Source organism: Zalophus californianus, chromosome 7 (genome assembly GCF_009762305.2).
Source record: "Zalophus californianus isolate mZalCal1 chromosome 7, mZalCal1.pri.v2, whole genome shotgun sequence".
Lineage (NCBI taxonomy): Eukaryota > Metazoa > Chordata > Mammalia > Carnivora > Otariidae > Zalophus > Zalophus californianus.
The window spans coordinates 28,360,077-28,381,770 of NC_045601.1; the positions used below are offsets into that span (position 1 = coordinate 28,360,077).

The 21,694-nt window shown below is 43.4% G+C and overlaps 1 protein-coding gene and 1 long non-coding RNA gene across 9 annotated transcripts in view; one reads left to right on the plus strand and one right to left on the minus strand.

Moving 5' to 3' along the window:
- Positions 1 to 21,694, plus strand: part of MAP3K5 (mitogen-activated protein kinase kinase kinase 5) — a 193,729-nt gene that overhangs the window by 156,975 nt on the left and 15,060 nt on the right. For 2 of the 5 annotated variants that reach the window (XR_003521544.1, XM_027602930.1), the window contains exons 20-25: positions 798 to 975; positions 1,726 to 1,746; positions 7,968 to 8,145; positions 8,236 to 8,404; positions 13,938 to 14,123; positions 17,169 to 17,274. Coding sequence is in view for 4 of the 5 variants with exons in the window: in XM_027602930.1 (XP_027458731.1) it covers positions 798 to 975; positions 1,726 to 1,746; positions 7,968 to 8,145; positions 8,236 to 8,404; positions 13,938 to 14,123; positions 17,169 to 17,274 (838 nt within the window). In the remaining variant the exon portion in view is untranslated. Of the gene's footprint in view, positions 1 to 797; positions 976 to 1,725; positions 1,747 to 7,967; positions 8,146 to 8,235; positions 8,405 to 13,937; positions 14,124 to 16,846; positions 17,051 to 17,168; positions 17,275 to 21,694 lie in introns of those variants that run through there. The other 3 variants (XM_027602931.1, XM_027602932.1, XM_027602933.1) reach the window with 3 other exon arrangements.
- LOC113927219 overlaps positions 8,220 to 21,694 on the minus strand; it is a 34,751-nt gene continuing 21,276 nt past the window's right edge. Inside the window, exons 2-7 of one of the 4 annotated variants that reach the window (XR_003521548.2) lie at positions 12,308 to 12,572; positions 11,222 to 11,292; positions 10,417 to 10,511; positions 8,693 to 9,779; positions 8,453 to 8,532; positions 8,220 to 8,350 (exon numbers count right to left, since the gene is read on the minus strand). This is a non-coding gene — a long non-coding RNA (uncharacterized LOC113927219). Of the gene's footprint in view, positions 8,351 to 8,452; positions 8,533 to 8,692; positions 9,780 to 10,416; positions 11,293 to 12,307; positions 12,573 to 21,694 lie in introns of all 4 variants that reach the window. The other 3 variants (XR_003521546.2, XR_003521547.2, XR_003521545.2) reach the window with 3 other exon arrangements.

Here is a 21,694-nt window from a genome sequence, read left to right on the forward strand (position 1 = left end):
TAGTAAAGGCTATATAATTACTACAAATAACTGTATATTATTGTTTATATAATAATACACTTCTATAAGCTACATAATAACAAAAAAAATTTCCTTAGAAAATTTTCTCTACTAACTACATGAAAACATTATTGAAAAAAAATATTAGAATGGCAGCAGTGAGAAGAAAATTCTAATTGTTATAAAAATTCTGTGTTTAATTTTAAAGTATCTCTTTGTATGGGCAATCTGAGACAGGAAAAATATTCAGGACTCACAGCATAGGGGAAAGAACACAGGCTTTAGGCCAGACAAATTAAGGTTTGAATCCCAGACCTGCCTTTCTAGGTTGGATCACTCACTCCTCTGAGACTCATTTTTGTCATTGTTATAACAGGGATAATATTTAATCCACTGGGTTGTTGGGAGTATTCAGTAGAATTCATAAATCAAAAAGCCAAGCACAGTTCCTGGCACATAGCTTTTATGGTCAACACAACGGTCTCAATTAAAAATCTCTTTCTTGCGTGCCAGTGTGCTAACGTGTCCTAAAGTGTCAAGGACTGAATTCTTTCTTCATAGTGCTGTCTATGGTCTTAACATAATTGCTTGGTGTATGTCACTGATAAAGTTACAAAAACACTCTGGAAACTTTCTATAACCTAGAGGGGAAAAAAAAAAATCCTATCACAGTTTGAGGAAAGGCATGAGTCTGTAGAATATAGTAAAGGATTTTGTTGTGCTAGGGGACCAAGTTTTCGATCCTGGAGCTCATGTGATGAGACGGTCACTCAGAAGCTACATGTGTTGTGTCTTAGGTGGGAATGTTTAAAGTCCACCCGGAGATCCCAGAGTCCATGTCAGCAGAGGCCAAGGCGTTCATACTGAAGTGTTTTGAACCAGACCCTGACAAGAGAGCCTGTGCTAATGACTTGCTTGTTGATGAGTTCTTAAAAGTTTCAAGCAAAAAGAAAAAGACACAACCTAAGCTTTCAGGTATGTGGATACGGGTCAGAGTCACTAAGCCCTAAGCTTTTAAGATGAAAGATTTTTCCGGAAGTAAAGTAATCTGCTTATAGATGTCACTGGATATTGGTGTAAACATTAGCAGCATGTGCTTAAGGCATTCAGTTTTGGTACCAGGAAGCTGCCTCACCATCAATTTCACGAATGCTAGGACCTCATACATAATAGTCTTTCATCACCTGGTTAGTCTGTAGGTCCTATATCAGCATCTATAGCAATCTCACATCACTGATACAGAGGTTAAAGTGTAAAAAGGGTGAAATATAGCCTTTTCGAGCTGAAACTCTAAATCACCACTGATGGGCTACGGAGCTATTATGGAGCCGTTAAAACTTCCAAGCCATCCAGATTCTATGTTCTTTTAATTTGAGAAAAATACCTATTGCCTCTTAGAGGATATCTTTCTGAATAACTAACCTCCTGCAAAATGAAAGAAAGAAAAAAAAAGAAAAGAAAAGAAGATTGCCAGTTATAAATAAAACAGCAGTGTAAAAATATAAATTGTCTTTTGCAATAATTTCCATAACTCATTTCAGAAAGGAAAAGCAAGTAAATGATCCCTTTGTTGTTGACATTTTTGTGTTTATTTGGGATGAGGGTAGACAGATTGAATTTTTCCAAAGGACATTGATCCCATTTCAAGCATCCACTTTTTTGTTATCTCTTTTTAACAACAAACCCAATGTGTACTTATGTTGCTGTTTGCTCTTCTTCCCACAGCCCTTTCAGCCGGATCAAATGGTGAGTTCATTTTTGTATTGCCCATTGAGCTGAAGTTTGGTGTATCATCGTGTGATAAGCTCTAGATTTCCCATTTAAAAAGCCTCATCCTCTGCTTTTTGCCTCCATGGGAGGCCCCTGGGTACCAAGGATGTGTGCAGCTGCAAGCCTGGCTGGGCTCATTCCTTCAGAACCCCCTCTCCTCCCTAGGAAAGCAAAAACAGATGTGCTAACTCAATTAGCAGCTAAAATCCCATTTATGATTGTTCTTAGGTGTTACAGAGCACTTCGTGCCTCCTGTTAATTAAGACTACAAACGATAACCTGGTCTTACCTCTCCTAAATGAATGCAAACTTCAGGACTCTTCCTTTTCTAGGGGTCTTCACAGGTCATATACAGTTTCTGTCCAGAGGAGAGGCCACTGCCCGACCTCGAGGGGCCTCCACCTTCAACAGCTACCCTCGACTTCCCTCAAAGGAGGAGTGGGAGGGTGATGAGGAGGAGGACCTCCTTCCCTCTTAGGGGGACGTCACTTGTCCAATACTGGACTGCTCTCCATTGCCAGACAGAAACCCAGAGAATTAAGTAATTTGTTTTAACCTAATAAACACTTGTTTTGCATTCACTGTGTGCACAAGAAATATGCTAGGCCCTGAATATATAAGGATGAGAAAAGTATAGTTCCTGACCTTAAGAAGGTTGTTGTTCTTGTAGGGGAGACAAGGAATAAATCCACGACACTGTCATGTAATTTAGTCAGTCCAGAGGGAGTCGCGGATGGGGAGTGGGGAGCCAGGTAAGGTCAGTCCTAGAATGAGTGAATGCAGTAAGCGTGACACCCCACTGTGCGTGAAGGGAACAGGAGGTGGCTCAGCTCTGCTGGTGCTTAAAATACACGGGGAAGAGTTGAAGCTGGAGGTGGTAAGCAGGAGCATATCCCACAGGACTCCCTATGAGAATTATCAAACAGGAGGGGAGAGCCAGGGAAAGACTTCAATCTGGAATTAAAATCACGGGGTCTATAATTTTATGATAATAGAAACGTCCTCTGTCTACACTGTCCAAGCCATTAGCCACTAAGCGTATGTGCTATTAAACACTTGAAATGTGGCTACCTTGATTGAAGCACTGAATTTTAATTTTATTGAAATGTTCATGTAAATAAGCACATGCAGCTACCATATTGAACAATGAGGCTATTGATGGGTCATTCTGAGAGCTGTGTGAAGAATCGTTTATTTAATAACATTCACTCAGTAACCCTTTAAATCTCTGCTATGCACTTGGCACTCAGAATATAGGGCCTAGGCACTCGAAATATAGGCGTGACTCAGGCCCAAATCTGCCTGCATGGGTCACTTGGAATGTTTGTTAAAAATTAAGATTCCTGGTCCTTCCCAGAATCTAGAGCTATAACCTGGAATGCTATACTTTTAAGTAAACAACCTGAGGACTTTTATGCTCACTAAAGTGTGAGAACCTTTGAGATTTGGGCAGTCGGAGCCAGGAGACAAGGGGACAGTTAGGAGGCTGCTGAGCTTTGTCCCCAGATTGTCCTGAACTTGGAGAACCTTGACCGTCTCTGGTGCTCTTGAATAGCTATTAGGATCTGAGGCAGCTCTCATAGTGATGGGAGGAATTTAGAACATTCCCCTTTTCCCAGAGCAGGGACATATCCAATTCCCTGAAGTTAGAGCCATCTCCCTCCCCTAGGCAGAAGCTCCCAGCAATCTGGGACCCACAGACTGGCCATGTGCTCTCTCCCCACTCCAGTCTACCCCTAATAAAGCCCTCTTTTTAGGGAATTCTAGATTCATACCCTTACCCATCAGCTCCCACAAAAGAGCAACAAGAATCACCCTTCCGGAGTGACATTTCCCATCCTCAAAGAAATCCATCCAGCCTCTTTAAGACTCTCCATGGCCAGCCCCACAGCAAAGGGTTTCTTAAGAGTTGACAAGACACGGGGCACCTGGGTGCCTCAGTTGGTTAAGCATCTGCCTTCAGCTCAGGTCGTGATCTCAGGGCCCTGGGATCAAGCCCCATGGTGAGCCCCAAGAGCTTCTCCCTCTTGCTCTGCCCTTCCCCCACTGCTCATGCCCTCTCCCTCAAATAAATAAATAAATAAAATCTTGAAGAAAAAATTGACAAGGCATTAACACACAGGCCAATGAGTGAACTCCTGCCAGGCTTCTCTCTTACATCTGGAGGCTCCAGTACCTCAACGTATGTGAGCTGATATCGAGGGACTTGTGACCTCTGTGCTATCCAGAAACTGTCAACATGCTTCTGTGGTAACAGTTATAACTGAGTTTCTCCCCAGAAAGGCATTATGCTTTCTCACTTACCTGGAAATCTTTTATAACTTGAGAAGCTAGAAATTTCAGGAGTGGATTTCATCCCATTTCCACCAAGAATGTGCACACTTACCTGCCTTAGCATCCCCTTTTCTCCCTCTTCCCACCCTTACAGAGGAGAGAGCATTCATTTGCCTAAAGAAGGCGAACCCCCAGTTGGCTTCTGGATCCCACGCACCCCTGACTTCTTCAGCTTCCCCCTCTCCAAATGACTCCCACTTACCCATGCTCTAGTGTTTTCTGTCATAAACTAATCTTTCCCCTGAGACTGCACACTGCCTCATTGGCTAACACCCCAGTTTTTATGCTCCTCTTCCCAGCTTTAGGTCTTGAAGGGCAGTGTCACCCGATCTTTCCCACTTCTTCTGTCCCACCAATCTAGGGTCTGCCCTGCATTGTGTCTGGTGTGTGGTGTCACTGACCTTTGAACCTGCCCTGCTCAGGGTCACTAATGAGATCTATTTGGCCAAATTCTGAATTTACTCATCTTCTCAGTGGCTTTTGGCCCAGATACTCCTCTCTTCTGTTAGCCCTCTCCTCTGTGGGCTTCCATGACGCTCCGTTCTCCTGTTTCCCTCTAGCTTCATGGCTTCTCCTTGTCATTCTCCTTTGCTGCCTCCCTTTCCTCTAAATATTGGTGTTCTTAAGAGAGCAGGTCCTCTGCTCTCTCCTCATCCCTCCCTAAATTATGTTGTCCTTTGCTTTAAATACCATCTCTAGGCAGGGGACTACTAGGGTTATGCCTCCAGCTCCGTCTTCTCTTCTGAGCTCCAGACTCATCCCATGGCCTTAATTTCTCAAACTGAATGCTCAAATCACAGCCCCTTCCCCACTAAAAATAACTTCCCCTTTAGCCTGTATTCCTCTTCATCTTAGCATATAAGTAGTTCATTCATTCATTCATTTCTTAAGCCAGAAAATTCAGGGTCATTTTTGATTCCTCCCTTTCATACCTTCATTTCAGTCCAGCAGCGAGTTCTGTTGGCTACCCAACAAATATTAGATATGTAGTAAATATATGCTGGATGAATGACTGCATGAGCCCAACAGAGAAGGGTAATCAAATTTAAGATTAAACTTAAAATCTGGTAGAGGAGGGATTCAGGGCTGTGCACACAGGGCATGCAAAATATCTGCAAGTCCCTTTATTTCCTAGATGAGCCATAATGACCCTGGGCACTGGATTTCATCCTTAAACATATACAGTGTTACCTCATGAGACTTCCCTTTAGGCAGTCGGTACCCAGAGCAACCCTAAAATTCACAGGTACGACACAGGCCTTCTCAATACTGGGTTATCAAATCACATAATGTGGCCAAAAAGCAGGACAAGTCAAATCCTCACTCCCTCTGTCCTTTAGATACACATATGTGCACAGGCACTTATATACAGAAACACGTGATAGAAACTCCTCACCTGGTAGCATTCTAGATAGAATTTAGTCCCAAGAAACAACAGTTTTGTCTTTGGCATGTAAACGATGCGTGCCTCCATTTCTGCATGGAACATACGTTGAGAGAGGATCACCATTCTATAAGCTGACAAAGATACACTCACTGGGTCCTAGGGGTCCGCAGCGACCTCCACGGCAGGCCTTTTGTGCCTTCCTTACGAAGATGTTGGCCATTCCATCAAGCCGAGAGAAGGGTGAGAGCTTTCTTCAGCTAGCTTTTTCTACCAGTAGCATTTAGCCTTAAGGGCTTGATACCTAATAGCAATGCAAACTGTGCTCCCGTGCTTTAAGTCCATATTTGGCCAAGCTAGCAGATGATGTTTTATCCATTCTGCAATCTATCCCCAGAAGGGCGAAGCGAAACAAAGGACATTCTAGATCTTGAAAACTCCCAGAAGTGTCCTCTCAAATGCAGTCCTCTTTGGGCCCCCTGACGAACCTGTCTCCTCTTAGACAATCTTACTATTATCAGCAAGAGGTTGCTCATTTGCTTTCTGCTAGAGCGGCACTTCCAAAAATCTAGTCCACGAAATGCTGGGTCCATGAGCTGTCCCAGGAAAAAGGGCGTCCCATGGTCAAGTAAATTTGGGAAATGCTGCATGCAGGCACTTTCCCCTGCCATATCTTTTCAGTGTGGCCATTTGCACACCCCTATACATTTAACTAAAGCATTGTGGTGTTAAACTGGTAAACCCAAAACAGCTCTCCCTAGCTTCATCTCAGTTCCTACCTTCTAGTGATTCAGCAGTGCGGCAAATTCAATGACAGCAGGCGGGTCAGCCAATTCATCCTTGGGAGACTTTCTAGTTACTGATTGCTGGGGAGGTTTCCTCAGAGATGAACTATCCCAGGAAGCTGTATACATCTCTTCTTCCTCCCTACAGTTGAAACCAAAGCGAAGTCTCCCTCTAATACCTGCTTTCTTCACCTGAGCTACAAGTGGGATAGAAGAATAGAATGGTCCTACATGACATCTTTGATATAACCAAGGGGTAGGACGTGTCCTACCTGCAAGAGTCTATGATTAAGGAAGCTCCTAGATAATGGCTAACAAAACTCTTTTTCCAAGACTCAGCAGCTTGGAAAAGCTTCCCAGTGGTAGGTGTGGTCAGGCAATCCATTTTCAGAGAAATGTCACTTCCTGCTATGTAATGGGATTTTTTTTTTTTTAATCTTCTGGATCATCACTAAGTGTGTTATTAGGTAAATCAAGTTCTTGGTAATATGGTGTTACTGCCTGTTGAGTATTTACTTGTGAAAAATATTTTTAATAACATATTTTTCTGCTTACAAAAATAACACTTTTTTATTGTAGAAGGTTTGGAAATTTTGGAAAAGTGAAAGAAAATCACAATCACCCCAAATCACATCTTCTAGAAATAACTACCATTCATAATATGGTATATTTTCTTCCAAGTATATAAATAATATATAATAAAACATATCTATATATGTGGGATCATAAGGGAGAGAATCCATAGATAGTTGGAGGAAGGGGTGAACAAAAGAAAGGGGAGGTCTGTTTGGCTTTCATATATTTGTAGATCAGATGAGTGCTTCTCAAACATGTCCATCTGTCTGATCAATGTTGATGGCCCGCTGCCTCCGCCCCTCGCGGTTAATCATTACTGATTTGCAGTCACCTCGAACAGAGGCAGGAGTCCACTGCTGAATGACCATCCCATGTCTTTGACAAGCCTGGGGCCCTTGTTGATACAGACCTAAGAGATCATGTGGTCTGTTGATTTCCAAAATTTGTATTTAGCAAAGAACCCTTTTTCATGACTCTTTAAGCAGAACCCCGATACATGACCGACTGAGCATATTTGTTTTAGGCAAAACACGGTTGAAACCTGTGTTCTAGAATCACACAATCCTCACTCACCCCAGCTAGGGCAGCCCCAAGATGCTAAGGAGGACCCTTAAGCCTGTGGGGACCATGGTGAAAAAAATACAAACTTGATCCTTTATTTTATTTTTAAAGATTTCATTTATTTGAGAGAGAGCACAGCAGGGGCAAGGGGAGAGGGAGAAATAGACTCTCCACTGAGCCCAATGTGGGGCTCCATCCCAGGACCCTGAGATCATGACCTGAGCTGAAGGCAGACGCTTAACTGACCGAGCCCCCCAAGTGCCCCAGTGAGGGGATTGGAACCCAGGACCTCTGGGCCTGGTGCTTCTTCCGCTGTTTCGTGGCCCTGAGATACTCCTTCCAGGGCCTGGGAGACCCTTCCGCCATCCACCCCCTGCATGGGTTATATATGGAGCGTGGGATCCCTGACCAGCCTCTTAGCATAATTTCACTAGTCATTGGAGTGAGACACGTCTTGATAACTTGATAACGAATGTTACTGTCTTTGGGTGAGTGTTTAGTATGTATACATTTTTGAAAGCATTCATGACCATGTCCTCCTGTCTCATGACAAGCAGAGTATCTTCGAAGCATATCCTTGCCTGTGCCAGTCCTGGTCGGGGACACAAGCGGCAGCAGTGAGTACGGCTCTGTTTCTCCCGATGCAGAGTTAAAGGTGGACCCCTTCTCTTTCAAAACGAGAGCCAAGTCCTGCGGAGAAAGAGACGTAAAAGGAATACGGACACTCTTTTTGGGGTAAAGACCTGACCAACTTTGGGTGAAAGAAGTGTGTTGTGTGTCCTTTTAGAAAGGACGGTGTGATTTATGCTGTCTAAATTCTTCCAGCATTCCAGATGAAAATTTTGAAGACCACAGCGCTCCGCCTTCCCCTGAAGAAAAAGATTCTGGATTCTTTATGCTGAGGAAGGACAGTGAGAGACGGGCCACCCTTCATAGGATCCTGACGGAAGACCAAGACAAAGTTGTGAGAAACTTAATGGAATCTTTGGCTCAGGTAAAACCTCTCGTGGATACTTCATTTCCCAGAGTTGACGTCTCTTACCTCTGTCTTAACCCCTTGGCACTGTCACAAGCGACGTGGAGGCTTGAGGAAGCTGTAGAGTTCTTGATGATGAATCAGACCTACCCAGGAGAGGAAAAAGGGCAAATCCCTGACGTAGAAACCGCATTTTTGAACATAGCTATTTGTAAGTCACAACTTTTTCATGGTGGCCAAGTCCAACTAGCCTGCAAGCTCCTTTTACCCTCCATTCATTTGTTTATTGATTCGATCAACACTTACCCATTGGGCCACGTGACTTCCTAATTCCGATGGTAGCACAAGGCTCCCTGCCAGTCTCCTCTGAGCATTTAGGAAATATTGCAAACACAACAAGGACCCCCGTGCTCGTGGGGCTACATCCAGACGGACGGAGGGTGCTGGGCGATAATAAGTAAATTATATAGTGTGTCGGGAGGCTGTATGTGCTGTGAAAAGACAACGCTGGTCAAACTCTCACTCCCCGGTATATTCGTTAGCTGGGCCTGCCATAACAGAGTCCCACCGGCTGAGTAGCTTAAACAACAGAAATTTATTTCTCACAGTTCTGGAGGCAGAAGGTCTAAGAGCAAGGTGTCGGCAGGTTTGGTTTCTCCTGAGGCCTCTCTCCTTGGCTTGCAGATGGCACCATCTTGCCCTGTCCTCACCCAGCCTTTTACCCTTGTGCACCCTGGAGGGTGTCGCTTCCTCTTCTTATAAGAACAGTAGCCCTGTTGGATTAGGGCCCCACTGTTGTGATCACACTTATCCTTAATTACCTCCTAAGACCCTTTCTCCACCTACAATCACATTGGAGGTTAGGTCTTCTAATTGGGGCTAGGGGGCGGGGACACAGTTCGGTCCATAATACCTAGGAAAATATGTTCCCCAGGATCCTGCTTACAGATCCGAGGAAGAATCCCCTCCCCAGTTCTGCCCCAGTACAAATGGGGTTTCCCCCAGCTCCAGGCCTCCAGTGCTGCCTCCTGTGAGCAGACGCTCACGTCTCTTGAGGATATCAGCCTCCACAGACATGCTTGGCCCCCGGGATGACACCTGTTACTTCCTTTCAGTGGCAAGGGCATCAGGGTCTTGTCTGCTCGGGCTCCTGTGGCCTCCAGCCACCCTCCCTGCCTAGGCCTTCTTTCTTACCTTCTGTCTTGGGAAAACAGCTGCGAAAAGGGTGAGCTAGGGCACCTGGGTGGCTCAGTCGTTGAGCCTCTACCTTCGGCTCAGGTCATGGTTCCAGGGTCCTGGGATCGAGCCCCACATCAGGCTCCTTGCTTGGCCGGGAGTCTGCTTCTCCCTCTCCCGCTCCCCCTGCTTGTGTTCCCTCTCTCGCTCTCTCTCTCTGTCAAATAAATAAAAAATAAGATCTTAAAAAAAAAAAGGTGGATCTAGAGGAGTCGGGTCAAGTTTGTCTCTCAGTCCAACCTTCTCCCTGTTTTCAGCTGTGCTGGGATATAAACGGGGCAAGACTCTCCTTCTTGGCTCTTGTCTTTATCTTGAGAGCCCCACGAAGTTTCTCCACTGATTCTGTCGCCCTAGCAGCTCTCTAATGAGCGCCTCTTTTGATCCTGTAGGAAGAGTCAAAGGCCACATGTGTGCCAGCAGGGTCTCTGGTATGAGGAGAACTAGGATGAGCACCAGCTACCCTTTCTGGGAAGACCCTGCGTGGGTCCTAGAGGAAAGCTGCCTCACCAGTTCCTGGAGGACCAGGAAGTGGGGGCTCCAGGCTGAGGGACAGCTGAGGCTCTGAGCTGGGGTAGGGTGAGCGCCGAGGGTGCTGCACAGGAATGGTGGGAGATGTGGAGGAGACGGGAGCAATTATGAACCTTCAGCTTCCTCTCTTCTCTTTCCTTCTGCTCACTCTGGTCATTCAAGGACCGGGGATCAGATGACATGAAATAAGAAGGGGAACCAAACTTAGATGGAAGGAGCACCTGGGCAGCAGTTGGAGGTCGTACATTCATTCAACAAATACTTACTAAGCATCTGCTGAATGCCAGGCACTCGTCTATGTGCTGTGGACATTACAGTGAACAAAACTGGGGAAAAGAAATATTGCACTGAAGCTGGCATTCTAGCAGAGGAAGAAAAACAATGAATATTAGTAAATATTTAGGAGTAGTAGTGGTATATACAATGACATAGTAGTAATAGCAAACATAGTCAACATATACTAATGATAGCAGACACTCTGTATGGGCCAGGTATTGTTCTTAGTATTTCATGTGTATTGACTCACTCAAGCCTCATGGCAATAGCACTGTAGTAATAGTTCTAGTGTCCTCATTTTGCACACGAGGACACAGAGGCACAGAGGAGTTGAGTAACTTGCCAGGGCCACACAGCCCTAAGCAGTAGAGTCAGGATTTAGACCCAGATAGTCTGACTTGAGGATCTGTGCTCCTAAGCACCACCCCGCTCTTCTCCCTGGGTGACAGCTCCCAGATGGTGACAAGGGCTGGTGGAAAAAACAGGGGAGAGCTGCTGCTGGCCGTGGAGGAAGGAAAGGAAATCGCCGTTAGCTGCTGCGGAGCGAAGCCTTCTCCGAACTGTGGCCGCTAGTGTGAGATGCCTGTTTCAGGTCAGAAACACGCTGGACGCAGGGATTGCCTAAATCTCATAATCATCCCAAGGGACAAGCTCTTCCAGTGCAGAAAGCATTTGCTTGTTTGGGGTTTTTGAAGGTCCGTCCGGCAGGACTGCCTTGCTCATGGTCAGGGTCCCAGCTCTCGGCACCGAGCCTGGCAGGAGACTTCACTTCCATAAGTGGGCTGAAATTCTTACATTTCGCAGTTGGTTAATCCTATTCAGTTGTCTGTGGCTTCCTGGTTTTTTTCAGCACGCCTGAAAGTTCTCTATAAAAGGAGAAAGAAAAAACAATCTTAAAAGCAGTCATCAGAGGGCGTGCCTTGGTGCACCAGCACGAAGGGACCAGTGAAGACCAGAAACTGTGGATCATAATCACATGCTGAATCCCAAATCATCCACTGATAGCAAGGGCCCTTCTGACTGTATCACTAAGGATGCTGTGAATCCCTTGCTGTGACATCACATGGTGGCCTGGTGGGAGAGCAGGTTCTGATCCAGGCTCACTGCTGGCTCTTCCAGCCGATTGAGGCAAGAGAAAGCAATGATCAGGAGCCTGGGCTCAGCCTCAGCTTGCCGCTCTCTGCCCGAGGCCTGGCTTTACCATTTAACAGGCTGTGCGATTTAGGCAAGTTACTTAACGTCTCTGAGGCTGAATTTCCTAATCTATAGATTAGGAATAGAGGAAACGCCAGTATCTACCTCATGGAGTTTCTATAGGGAATAACTGAGAACATGAGCAACTGAGAGACTAATAGAGTGTTTCACAAATGTTAACTATTATTATTGTTGTTGTGACCATTATCAAGCAGGCTAATCATAGTTGTCCGTAATCTCTTAAGTTCTTTTCTACAACTAGATGGAAGTCATTCTTTAAGTAATCCTTTAAGTTTTTTCCACAACCGGATGGAAGTAATTCTTTTTGTTGTATTAAATATCTCTGGATACATCTTTACATTAAAACCCACCCCCTTTTTTAAGGTGGGAGGGGCCAAGGGAGAGGGGGAGAGAGCATCTCAATCAGGCTCTACATCCAGCGCAGAGCCCGTTGCGGGACTCGATCTCATGACCCTGAGATCATGACCTGAGCTGAAATCAAGAGTTAGGCACTTAACCAACTGAGCCACCCAGGTGTCCAAGCCTACCCTTTTTAAACAAGACCAAAAGTGCAGATGTTGCTCAGGTCCCCAAACCAGCCCACAAAAGCCCTTTGGACCTATAATATCCTTCTGAAGTCCACTCATCATTTCTGAGGAAGTTTAAAGGGTAAAGAATAGAGAGTACCTTTGCAGCAGGATCTGGATGGTGCTCTGCTCAGGAGAGGCGCACTGTCAAATGCACCCTTTGGATGCTGAATCAGACTCCCTGACACCGGAGATGCTCATTTGTGTAAGCACGTTCATGCGTGCACGTGGACACACAGATTCGAACAGAAGTAACGGTCATGTAAGTGGATGAACTGCCCCAGACAGAAAACACTTCCAAGCAGACAGCGTTCCTTTGTAGCACAGTGGCCCACACATCAAAAAGCCGGAAGCAACATGTTCGTCTGTTGTGAAAACAAAGCTAATGTCAAAAAAAAGTTTGCTGTTTCAACTGCTGGCAAACATGTAGCTGATTTTTCACTAAGATAAGCTTCCAACTTCTGAATAACTCACATTTTTCTTCTTGAACATATTTTCATGTTATTATGATATTGCCTGTGAATCTTTACTTTGGGTGTAATTTAGTTGGTGGTAAGAAAAGAAACAAAGTTTATAATTGTTCCCAGTCTCGTTTTAATTCCCTTAATGACAACTTTCAAGCTTTTCAATATAATCTTGTCTCATGAAAACATAAACATGAGAGGGAGTTCCCAAATGAAACCATACGGAGGGAGAGAACTTGGTGCTACACTGATTGTAATAGAATCCTAGAAACTGTAATTATCACAGCCTGATTGAGGAATTTAATTTTAATGATGCGGTAACAAAATGTACAATAGGAGATAGAAACGAGCATAATAAAAATCTCGTTTCTTAAAGTTAAATGAGGATAAATGACACCCTACCACGTTCCTTACACAAAGTAGAAGAATTCAGCTTGAGAAAGGAAACCCGTTTCAATATTATTATTATATTTTTAATATATAAACTTGTCCATCGGTTCATTCTTACAACGAATTACCTCATCGGTGCGTAAGGAATTGTTTCTAGGATGGATTCTGAAGTGAGGCCCTTTTGATTGAAAGGCATCAACACACTTTACAAAGGGCAGTCGAAGTTCTGGGGGCACCTTGGAGGTGGCTTCACGTACCTGACGGAGGTGGGGTCTTAGGGAATTCCAGCCACAGTGCCTAGCCGAGCCCCACAGAGACTGAAACTTGTGTGGGATTCTGATTACTTCATGTTCCAGGAGTTTGTACACGCCTTCTTAGCTTCGGCTGCTAATGACCCCCTTGGCGTGCCATTTCTATTTCCGTCCATTTCCTTCTCCTCTCCATGTAGATGGTCGTTCTCAATCCCATTGCTTCTGCTCTCCCTTCCTTACAGCTAGAGGTACTCTTGCTGCTATTTTGTGACTTGTCTCTCTGGGCTGACTTTGAGCTTAAGATCCTATGGCTCATTGCCTGATCTCTCTTTAGTTCGCCATTAAAATTTCTGAGTGGTATTGCCTCAGCCTGTCTGTGTTTGGGGAAAGCTCTGTATATCTGACTAAATCATAGCTATTGGCTGACGTGTGGGGTAGGTATCCTTCCTCCCAAAGTCTGGTTATTTCTTGGGTGGTTGGTGGGGCTAGTGGGGCATAGAGTTCCAATATGGCCTTTTCCCATGGGGGGGGCGCTTTGAAGCCCAGTTCCCAACAGGGTCTGTGGCAATGGCAGGCTCATGATGAATGTGTCTAGCACAGATCAACTGACAGGTTTTATTCACAGGGGGCTGAAGAACCTAAACTAAAATGGGAACATATCACAACCCTCACCGCAAGCCTCAGAGAATTTGTGAGATCCACGGACCGAAAAATCATCGCCACCACACTGTCCAAGCTGAAGCTAGAACTTGACTTCGACAGCCACGGCATTAGCCAAGTCCAGGTGGTGCTCTTCAGTTTTCAGGATGCTGTAAGTATGATCTTTTGCCAATGTTTTTCCACAAATGCCCAACCAAAATTGGAAAAACAGGATAAAACATAAGTTCCGTTATCTTTTCTTTCTTTAATAATCCTGATGACCTCTTTTTTTTCGATGGTAAATAAGTGCGAGCTGGTTGCCTCTCTGTGTGCTTCTAAGGAGCAGATTTGTTGTTATATGTTTGTATCCCCCAAAGTTAGATACCCATGAAATCGAACTCTGTGGGAAATAGCAAAACTAACAAACATCTCCCATGGCTGAACTCTGTTCTTATGAAATCATGTAGCAGGTCACTATTTTGGTGACTTTAGCCACAGAACTCATCTTAGTCGTGCGCTTTCTAATTCTGTATGAGAACTGCCATCTAGTGGTCATCGAGGAAAATGCAACCGTGCAGATTGGAATGATCGCCGCTGAATAAAATCAACACTTTTCTTTTTTCCCCACTTTTTCTCTGGTTTCCATATGCAACACTTTAAACATGTTTGTTTAATACACATTAATTCATCACTGAATGAAAACTAATCCACGAGAGATTGCTAAAGGCTCCGTCCTCTCCAATGGAGTTGCTATGCAACACCAAGTAGAAGCCAGTCTTTCAAAAGCCTGATTCAACCCTGTAGGTGCTCTTCGTGAGTGAGACTTATCTGTGGAACTCTGTACCAGAAAAGCCTGAAGCCACTCCTAGAAGCCCTTCGCAGGATGCGGGAGCCTGAAATAAGAGAGTTCCTGGCAGTGCCTCTGGTGTAAATATGAAAGCACTTTGCACGATGGTATTTAAATTCCCCAAATTAACTCACTGCTAATGTATTTATTTCTCCTCATAGATGTCTTGACAATTGTATTTGGTGCATCAGATGATCCCTGCTTTAAAACCAAACTACAGTCCCTCAAGAGCCACTTGTGTTCTCTGAAACTCTCCGTAAGCCCCTTGGTCCTTGTGCTGTACTGTGGACTGGGACAACACTCCTGACTTGACTGAGGTCATGGATGATGAAAGCAACTGGCAGTGCCTATCACTAATAATTAAATGCTAAAGGCACACTTCACTGCAACTAGGGAAACCTAACCATCTGCAAATAGAACGAAATAATTTGGTGATTTTGCACTTGCCCACACCTTTGGCTTCCAGCCTAGAGGCTGGAAAACAAACTGACCAGTAGAATTCAGATTGAGAGTAGTTTAGTTGTAATCGTAGGCCTTGAGCCCAGGTCACACTCTCTCTCTCTCTCTCTCTCTCTCACACACACACACACACACACACACACACGCATACCTGCTGTTACTCACTCACCATCCAGGATAGGAATGAACCCAAAGAATGTACCCTGTTTAATGAAGAGCTATGGGGAGCGGGTCATAGTTATAGAGGATCCCTCTCCCATCTTCTGTGTGTGACTCATGAGAGAAATGTTCTAGTTTACTAAATGCTATATACCCTACATTAGTCAAATAAGCAGGCAATTCCTTTAAGAAATGAAGGTACAAGAACAAACTCATTCTGAAAGGATTTCCTAGAACAAGTGTGAGCCTAGCAATGGTTCACTTCTTTTTGGGAGCAACTACTATGAGGAATTCTTCAGACCGAGGAATCCTCCTTTCAAAACTGGGGGATTTTGATGAAGATAGACCAAGGGCAGGAATAAGCAACTGGAACTCTCTGGGCGTGGGATTGCAGCTAGGTCACCTCCCTTGCTTCTTCTAAATTCTCTGGTCAGAGCCCAGACCTTTTCTTGGAGGGTTGTGTCGACCAGCAATTTGTGAAGTGATGATAATGGTTATTTTTTTTTTAAGATTTCATTTATTTATTTGACAGAGAGAGACACAGCGAGAGAGGGAACACAGCAGGGGGAGTGGGAGAGGGAGAAGCAGGCTTCCCGCCGAGCAGGGAGCCCAATGCGGGGCTCGATCCCAGGACTCTGGGATCATGACCTGAGCCAAAGGCAGATGCTTAATGACTGAGCCACCCAGGCACCCCAGTAATGGTTATTTTTAAAAAGATAATGCATATGGCTTATACCAACAATGGGATATTATTCACCCTTGAAAAAGAAGGAAGTTCTGACACATTATACTAAGTGAAATAAGCCCATCACAAAAATACCACGTGATTCCACTTATATGAGAGACCCAGAGGAGTCAAATTCATAGAGATGGAAAGTAGAATGGTGGTCACCAGGGGCTGGGAGCTGAAGGCAGTGGGGAGTTATTGTTTAACGGGTGTAGAGTTTCAGTTTTGCAAGATGAAAAGAATTCTGGAGATGGATGGTGGTGATGGTTGCACAACAGTGTGAACATACTTAATGCCACTGAACTATATACTTAAAAGTGCTTAAGGTGGCAAATTTTATGGTATGTGTATTTGACCATAATTTAAAAAAAAAAGGTAATGCATGTATCCATTTCAGTGTCTATTTAAATGTGTGAAATAGTATTAGTGACTAAAAAAAGATACCCTTATAACACAAACTTTCAATGTGAACAGCCTTTCTGGAATATTCTAGCAGGTTCCTCCTCTGTTTGCCGAGATATAAAAATGGTGGGAAGGAAGATAAGGCAGGTGCCTTGGCAAATCTGTAGGTAGCACACACATGCTTATTTCCTCCCTTATCTGCTTTTCCAAGTCACCAGACTAAGCTGAAGCACCTGGTTATATTAAACCTCAGAGTCACAACACTAGAGACCATTGTTTATTTTTATTTCAAACCCCTCAGATTCTTTTTTCCTCCTTTACCACCTCCATCGTCCAGTTTGCAGACGCCATGAAAAGTGGAAGTAGCTTGTTCTGAGTCCCAAAGAAGCCACATTTCATTTAACCAGACTGCCTTTGATTTGCTCACATGGGGAATCACCAGACTTTAATTTGAAGTGGCCGTTTTTCATTGTTTCCCAGCAACGTAAAGAAATTATTCACAATTCAAGGTGAAGAAACCTTTTAGTTGTTTTTGTTGATAGAATGTCATCCACATGCTTGTGTCATCTAGGTTATTTGCAATTAAACATTAAAGTAGACTAAATGTCACCCTCTTTCTCCAGGTCAATAAAGTTCTTCGGAATCATAATATCAAACCACACTGGATGTTTGCCTTAGACAGTATCATCCGAAAGGCGGTGCAGACAGCCATTACCATTCTGGTTCCAGGTCAGAAATATTTAATTACTTCGCCAATATTTAGTGTTTGACATTTTAAATTACTGTTGATCTCTCATTTATGGGTGGCTTCCTTACTGCCTTTCAGACCAAGTTAGCCCTTTTTTAAAACTGTTTGAAGCCACCAAATAATATTTATCTAGTGCATCTAGTCCACGTGAGGTACACCAAGCCAAATGTTTACTATGGGTGAGGAAGATTGCTTCCTTGTCTTTAAAGAGTGTATTTGGACATGGAGAGAAAGAGAAAATTATGCAGGTGACCGAAATACAGATGCATTTCAATATACTCTTGTGTCATCCTTTACTGGTGGTTCCCAAACCGGCCAGGGCATTGACGGATGTCAGGAGCTCTTTAAAATTATAGCTCTCCAAGCCCCATCGCAGACTGTGAGTAAGAATCTGCTGGGAAAAAGCCCAGGAATCTGATTTTAATCCAGCTCCCAGGTCATTTTGATCCACAGCCAGGTTTGGAAATCACTGGTCTAGACAGATGCCAGCTATGTTTGCAGTGAGGTACAAAAGGGGTAGTGTTGATGAAACAGAGTTTTATGGAGTGAGAGACGCATTCATCCTCTGAGGCAAACTTCCAAAGTACTTTTGATAGTGTACTCACTAATAAAAAATTTTAAGCGAAGCTCTTCCATCCTATATGTGTGGGGGGGAGGGTGTGTGTGTGTGTGTGTGTGTGTGTGTGTGTGTGTGTGTGTGTGTGTGTGTGTAGAGATGATAGGTAGGTAGATAAACAGATTTAGATACATAAATTAGAAATATGTTATACTAATTTATACATTTATTATAAAGCAGTCTAAAGTAGAAATTTAAAATGACTGGATAATGAAGTATCTTAAGATTTAGGTTATTTACAAATGGTACCACAAACTTAAGTCATCACCAGTCCTTCTGAGTTGTGGAATTCCCTCTCTTCTCTCAGAATGCCTTGTTTGATTTGAGAGTGAGGGTACCCATGTCAAACTTTATATGAAACCTCAGTAAAGATTAATTTATTTCCTTCTTCTGTAAGAAAGAAATATGGGAAGTTCTAATATCCCCGAACATGCTGACGCTCTATGCGGGGCACACCTCCACCCCTCATCCCTCTTGCCCTGTTCCTTTGCATTCTTCAGGTCTCGGTTTAAAAAATGTCTCCTCAGAGTCCTGACCCATCATGAAGTCTAAAGTAGGCTCCACCACTATTCTGTCTCCTTGGATATGGTTTTTTCCCCATTTGTGATGCTTGCTCCACAATTTGAAGCTACCTTTATTTTCTTGTCTCGTGGCTGTTACCCTCACCAGAGGGTAACTGTGTCTGCTTTATTCCATGCTTGAGTATATTGTCCAGCACAGTGCCTGTAAAACAGTGGACCCCTGATAAATATTAGTTGAAACAATACATAAATGAGTTTCACCTGATTATAACAAATGAGGGTAGAAAATTTGCATAACTTAGAAAAAATTCTACAGAGGCACTGAAACACGTAATTAGAGGTTGGATGTGAACCTAGGGAAGGTAATGCTAGTGCAAACCTAATGTAATGCTCTAACCAAGGTAACAGATTCTTGTGTTTGGGGGATATATCACTGGGATAAGCTTGGATGTGAGGAATGTACCCTAGAAGGGTTATATATTCAAAAGAGATTAGGGGTGAAATTGGTAAAAAGGATAGGTGTAGGCATAAGTTAAACACAGTAGCAACCTAAATGAGCAAGGGAGAGAGGGATTATACTTTGAAATATTTAAATAGCATATAAATGATCTGTTAATCTAATTTTTAAAACCTCCCTCTAAAAATGAAATACCTAAATGCAATGGATTATATCCTGGAATAGAAAAAAAAATCAGTGAAAAACTTGTGTAATCTGAATAAAGTCTGTAGTTTAGTTAATAGTATTGTACCACTGTTAATTTCTTAGTTTTGATGAGTATACCAGTTATATAAGATGTACTGGGGGAACTGGAAGGTATATGGGAATTCTCTGTATGACCTTTGTGATGTTACTGTAAATGTAATATTCTTCCCAAATCGGAAGTTTAGAAAGCACACTGATCATCATACAGTAGTTGAAACCCTGGTAAGTTTAGGGAGAGTGCAGAGAGGCACATCTTCTGCTCAGGTTGGGGGTCCTGGAGTGGGTGGGGGTAAGCACTGCTTTCACCCCACCCATGTGTGGAACAAGGCATGTTCTTTATGAAGAGGGTTTGCTAAGGAAAGCTATTTGTCCTTCCACTGTGAAATTGGTTTCTTTGAGGCCATTAGGAGTCTCAGATGAAAAACCCAAATTACTGTTTGCAAGCATTTTTTTTAAGTAGAAAATCACTGGAGAAAGTATCTTTTATATTCCTCCTAGGATAGGGGAAGACCATATGCATTTGTATACCAATATATAAATGATGAAATGTGCGAACAAGAGGAATGGATTTCAAACACTTGAGAGTTCCATCTAATTTCTGAATGTCCCTAAAGATATAATTGAGATTCAAAGAAACTTAAACCTTCAAACAAGCATTAAAAATGCCTGTCTTCATCTTCCCCTGATAAAAATTCCTTCTAGGTGACAAAACACTACAATTAGCCTAGGAAATTTTGAAAGACATGCAAAAGAAAACCACAAATTTAAAAGTATGCCATCAGCAGTGCATACATGTCCTAGGTCTGTCCTCAGAGAGGACCTAGATCTTAGTATCTAAACACCATCCTCCAATAAAAGGAATCAGTGCTCCCTGGAGAGATGGTTGATTCCAGGCCTGGGGCAGGGAAGATACACATGAGCCTAGAACATCCTGTGATGCCAAAAAGAATGGAGGCTTTTTGAAAGGACACTGGAGACCACACCCATTTGAAGGAGTTCCCAAAAATCTAAGCCCAAACAATTTGGACAATAAAATAAAATAATGATAGCCTTGGGTTATAGTACATAGAATAAACTAAGTATCTGTAAATCTATAGTGATATAAATAATTGAATAAATAAGTATATGGAGGAGAAGAGCCAGGTCTTTGTTTTAGAATTCCAGTTAATAAATGTAGAAGGTATGAGGGAAATAGACAATCACCATTAGGCAAACACCACAGTAATAATTATTGCAGGCAAGAAGCATCGATGGCTGCTAAAATTAGTAGGCAAAAGAGTAACGAGAAACAGGATATTTGAATGGCCGCACAGTATCTGCTCACAAGATATTTACTAATCTCAAAGGGAAAACAGTGACTTCACAGTGGAGGAAACTGGCAGACACCTCCTGTACCAAATGATCAAGGTAAGCATCGCTAGGAATAAGACACATCAGCATCCTGTACCTCTGATATGATTCATTTAGTAGTGTACAACATCGCCTTTGTGCTATTCTTGCCAAAAATGCATAGCCTCAACCTCATCGTGACAAGACATTGGTTCATGCCAAACGAGGGTCATAGTACAAAATAACTGACCAATACTCCTCGAAAGTGTAGCTGTCGTGGGAGACAAAGAAATACCTGGGTACTGTCTCAGTCTGGAAGAGACTAAGGAGACATGATAACCAAATGCAGTGTGGGATTCTGGTTCAGAACAATGGCATCAGGGGCGCCTGGGTGGATCAGTCAGTTAAGCATCTGCCTTTGGCTCTGGTCATGATCCTGGGGTCCTGGATCCAGCCCCACATATGGCTCCCTGCTCAGCGGGAAGCCTGCTTCTCCCTCTGCCTGCCACTCCCCCTGCTTGTGTGCTCTCTCTCTCTGTCAAATAAATAAAATCTTAAAATAAAAAAGAACAAGGGCATCAGTGGGAAACCTGGTGAAATTCAACAAGGTCTGTAGATTACTTAGTGGTATGGTAGCAAAGTCAATTTCCCCGGGTTGGGTCCTAGCGCCACAGTTGTATAAGATGTCAAGTTTAGGACAAGCCGCTGAAGGCCATACAGGAACTCTCTGTACCATTTTTGCAACTGTTTATTATTCTGCCATTATTTCAAAAATAAAAAGTAAAAAATTAAAAAGTGTTCAATCTTTCTCCCAAAAGGAACACATAGAACACAGAGTACAGTGCAAGCCCCTTAAGAGTTTTTTTTTCCTCCGGCTCTTTTCTCACTTGCATCAGGAATCAGCCTTGCCCTGATTGGCAACACTGAATATCTGTTGTTACAGTCTGGCTGTGGGTAACCAGATGGGGAAATGCTGAACATAGAGACCATATTGGCAGTGCCAGGAGAGAATTGATAATGTAGGCATACTGACTACATTAACAATAATTTTTAATGCTAAAGCACTTGATATTATTACCAGTTTGGCTGAACTACTCATGTGCCTGGTGTCCACATTAAACTAAAATGACCAGCATTCTGTACCATCTGAGCTTAAGGCAGGAGTCATACACTGCACTGACAAGGATTGTGATCTTTGGTATCAGAAATACCCTGTGTTAAAGAAGCTTGGT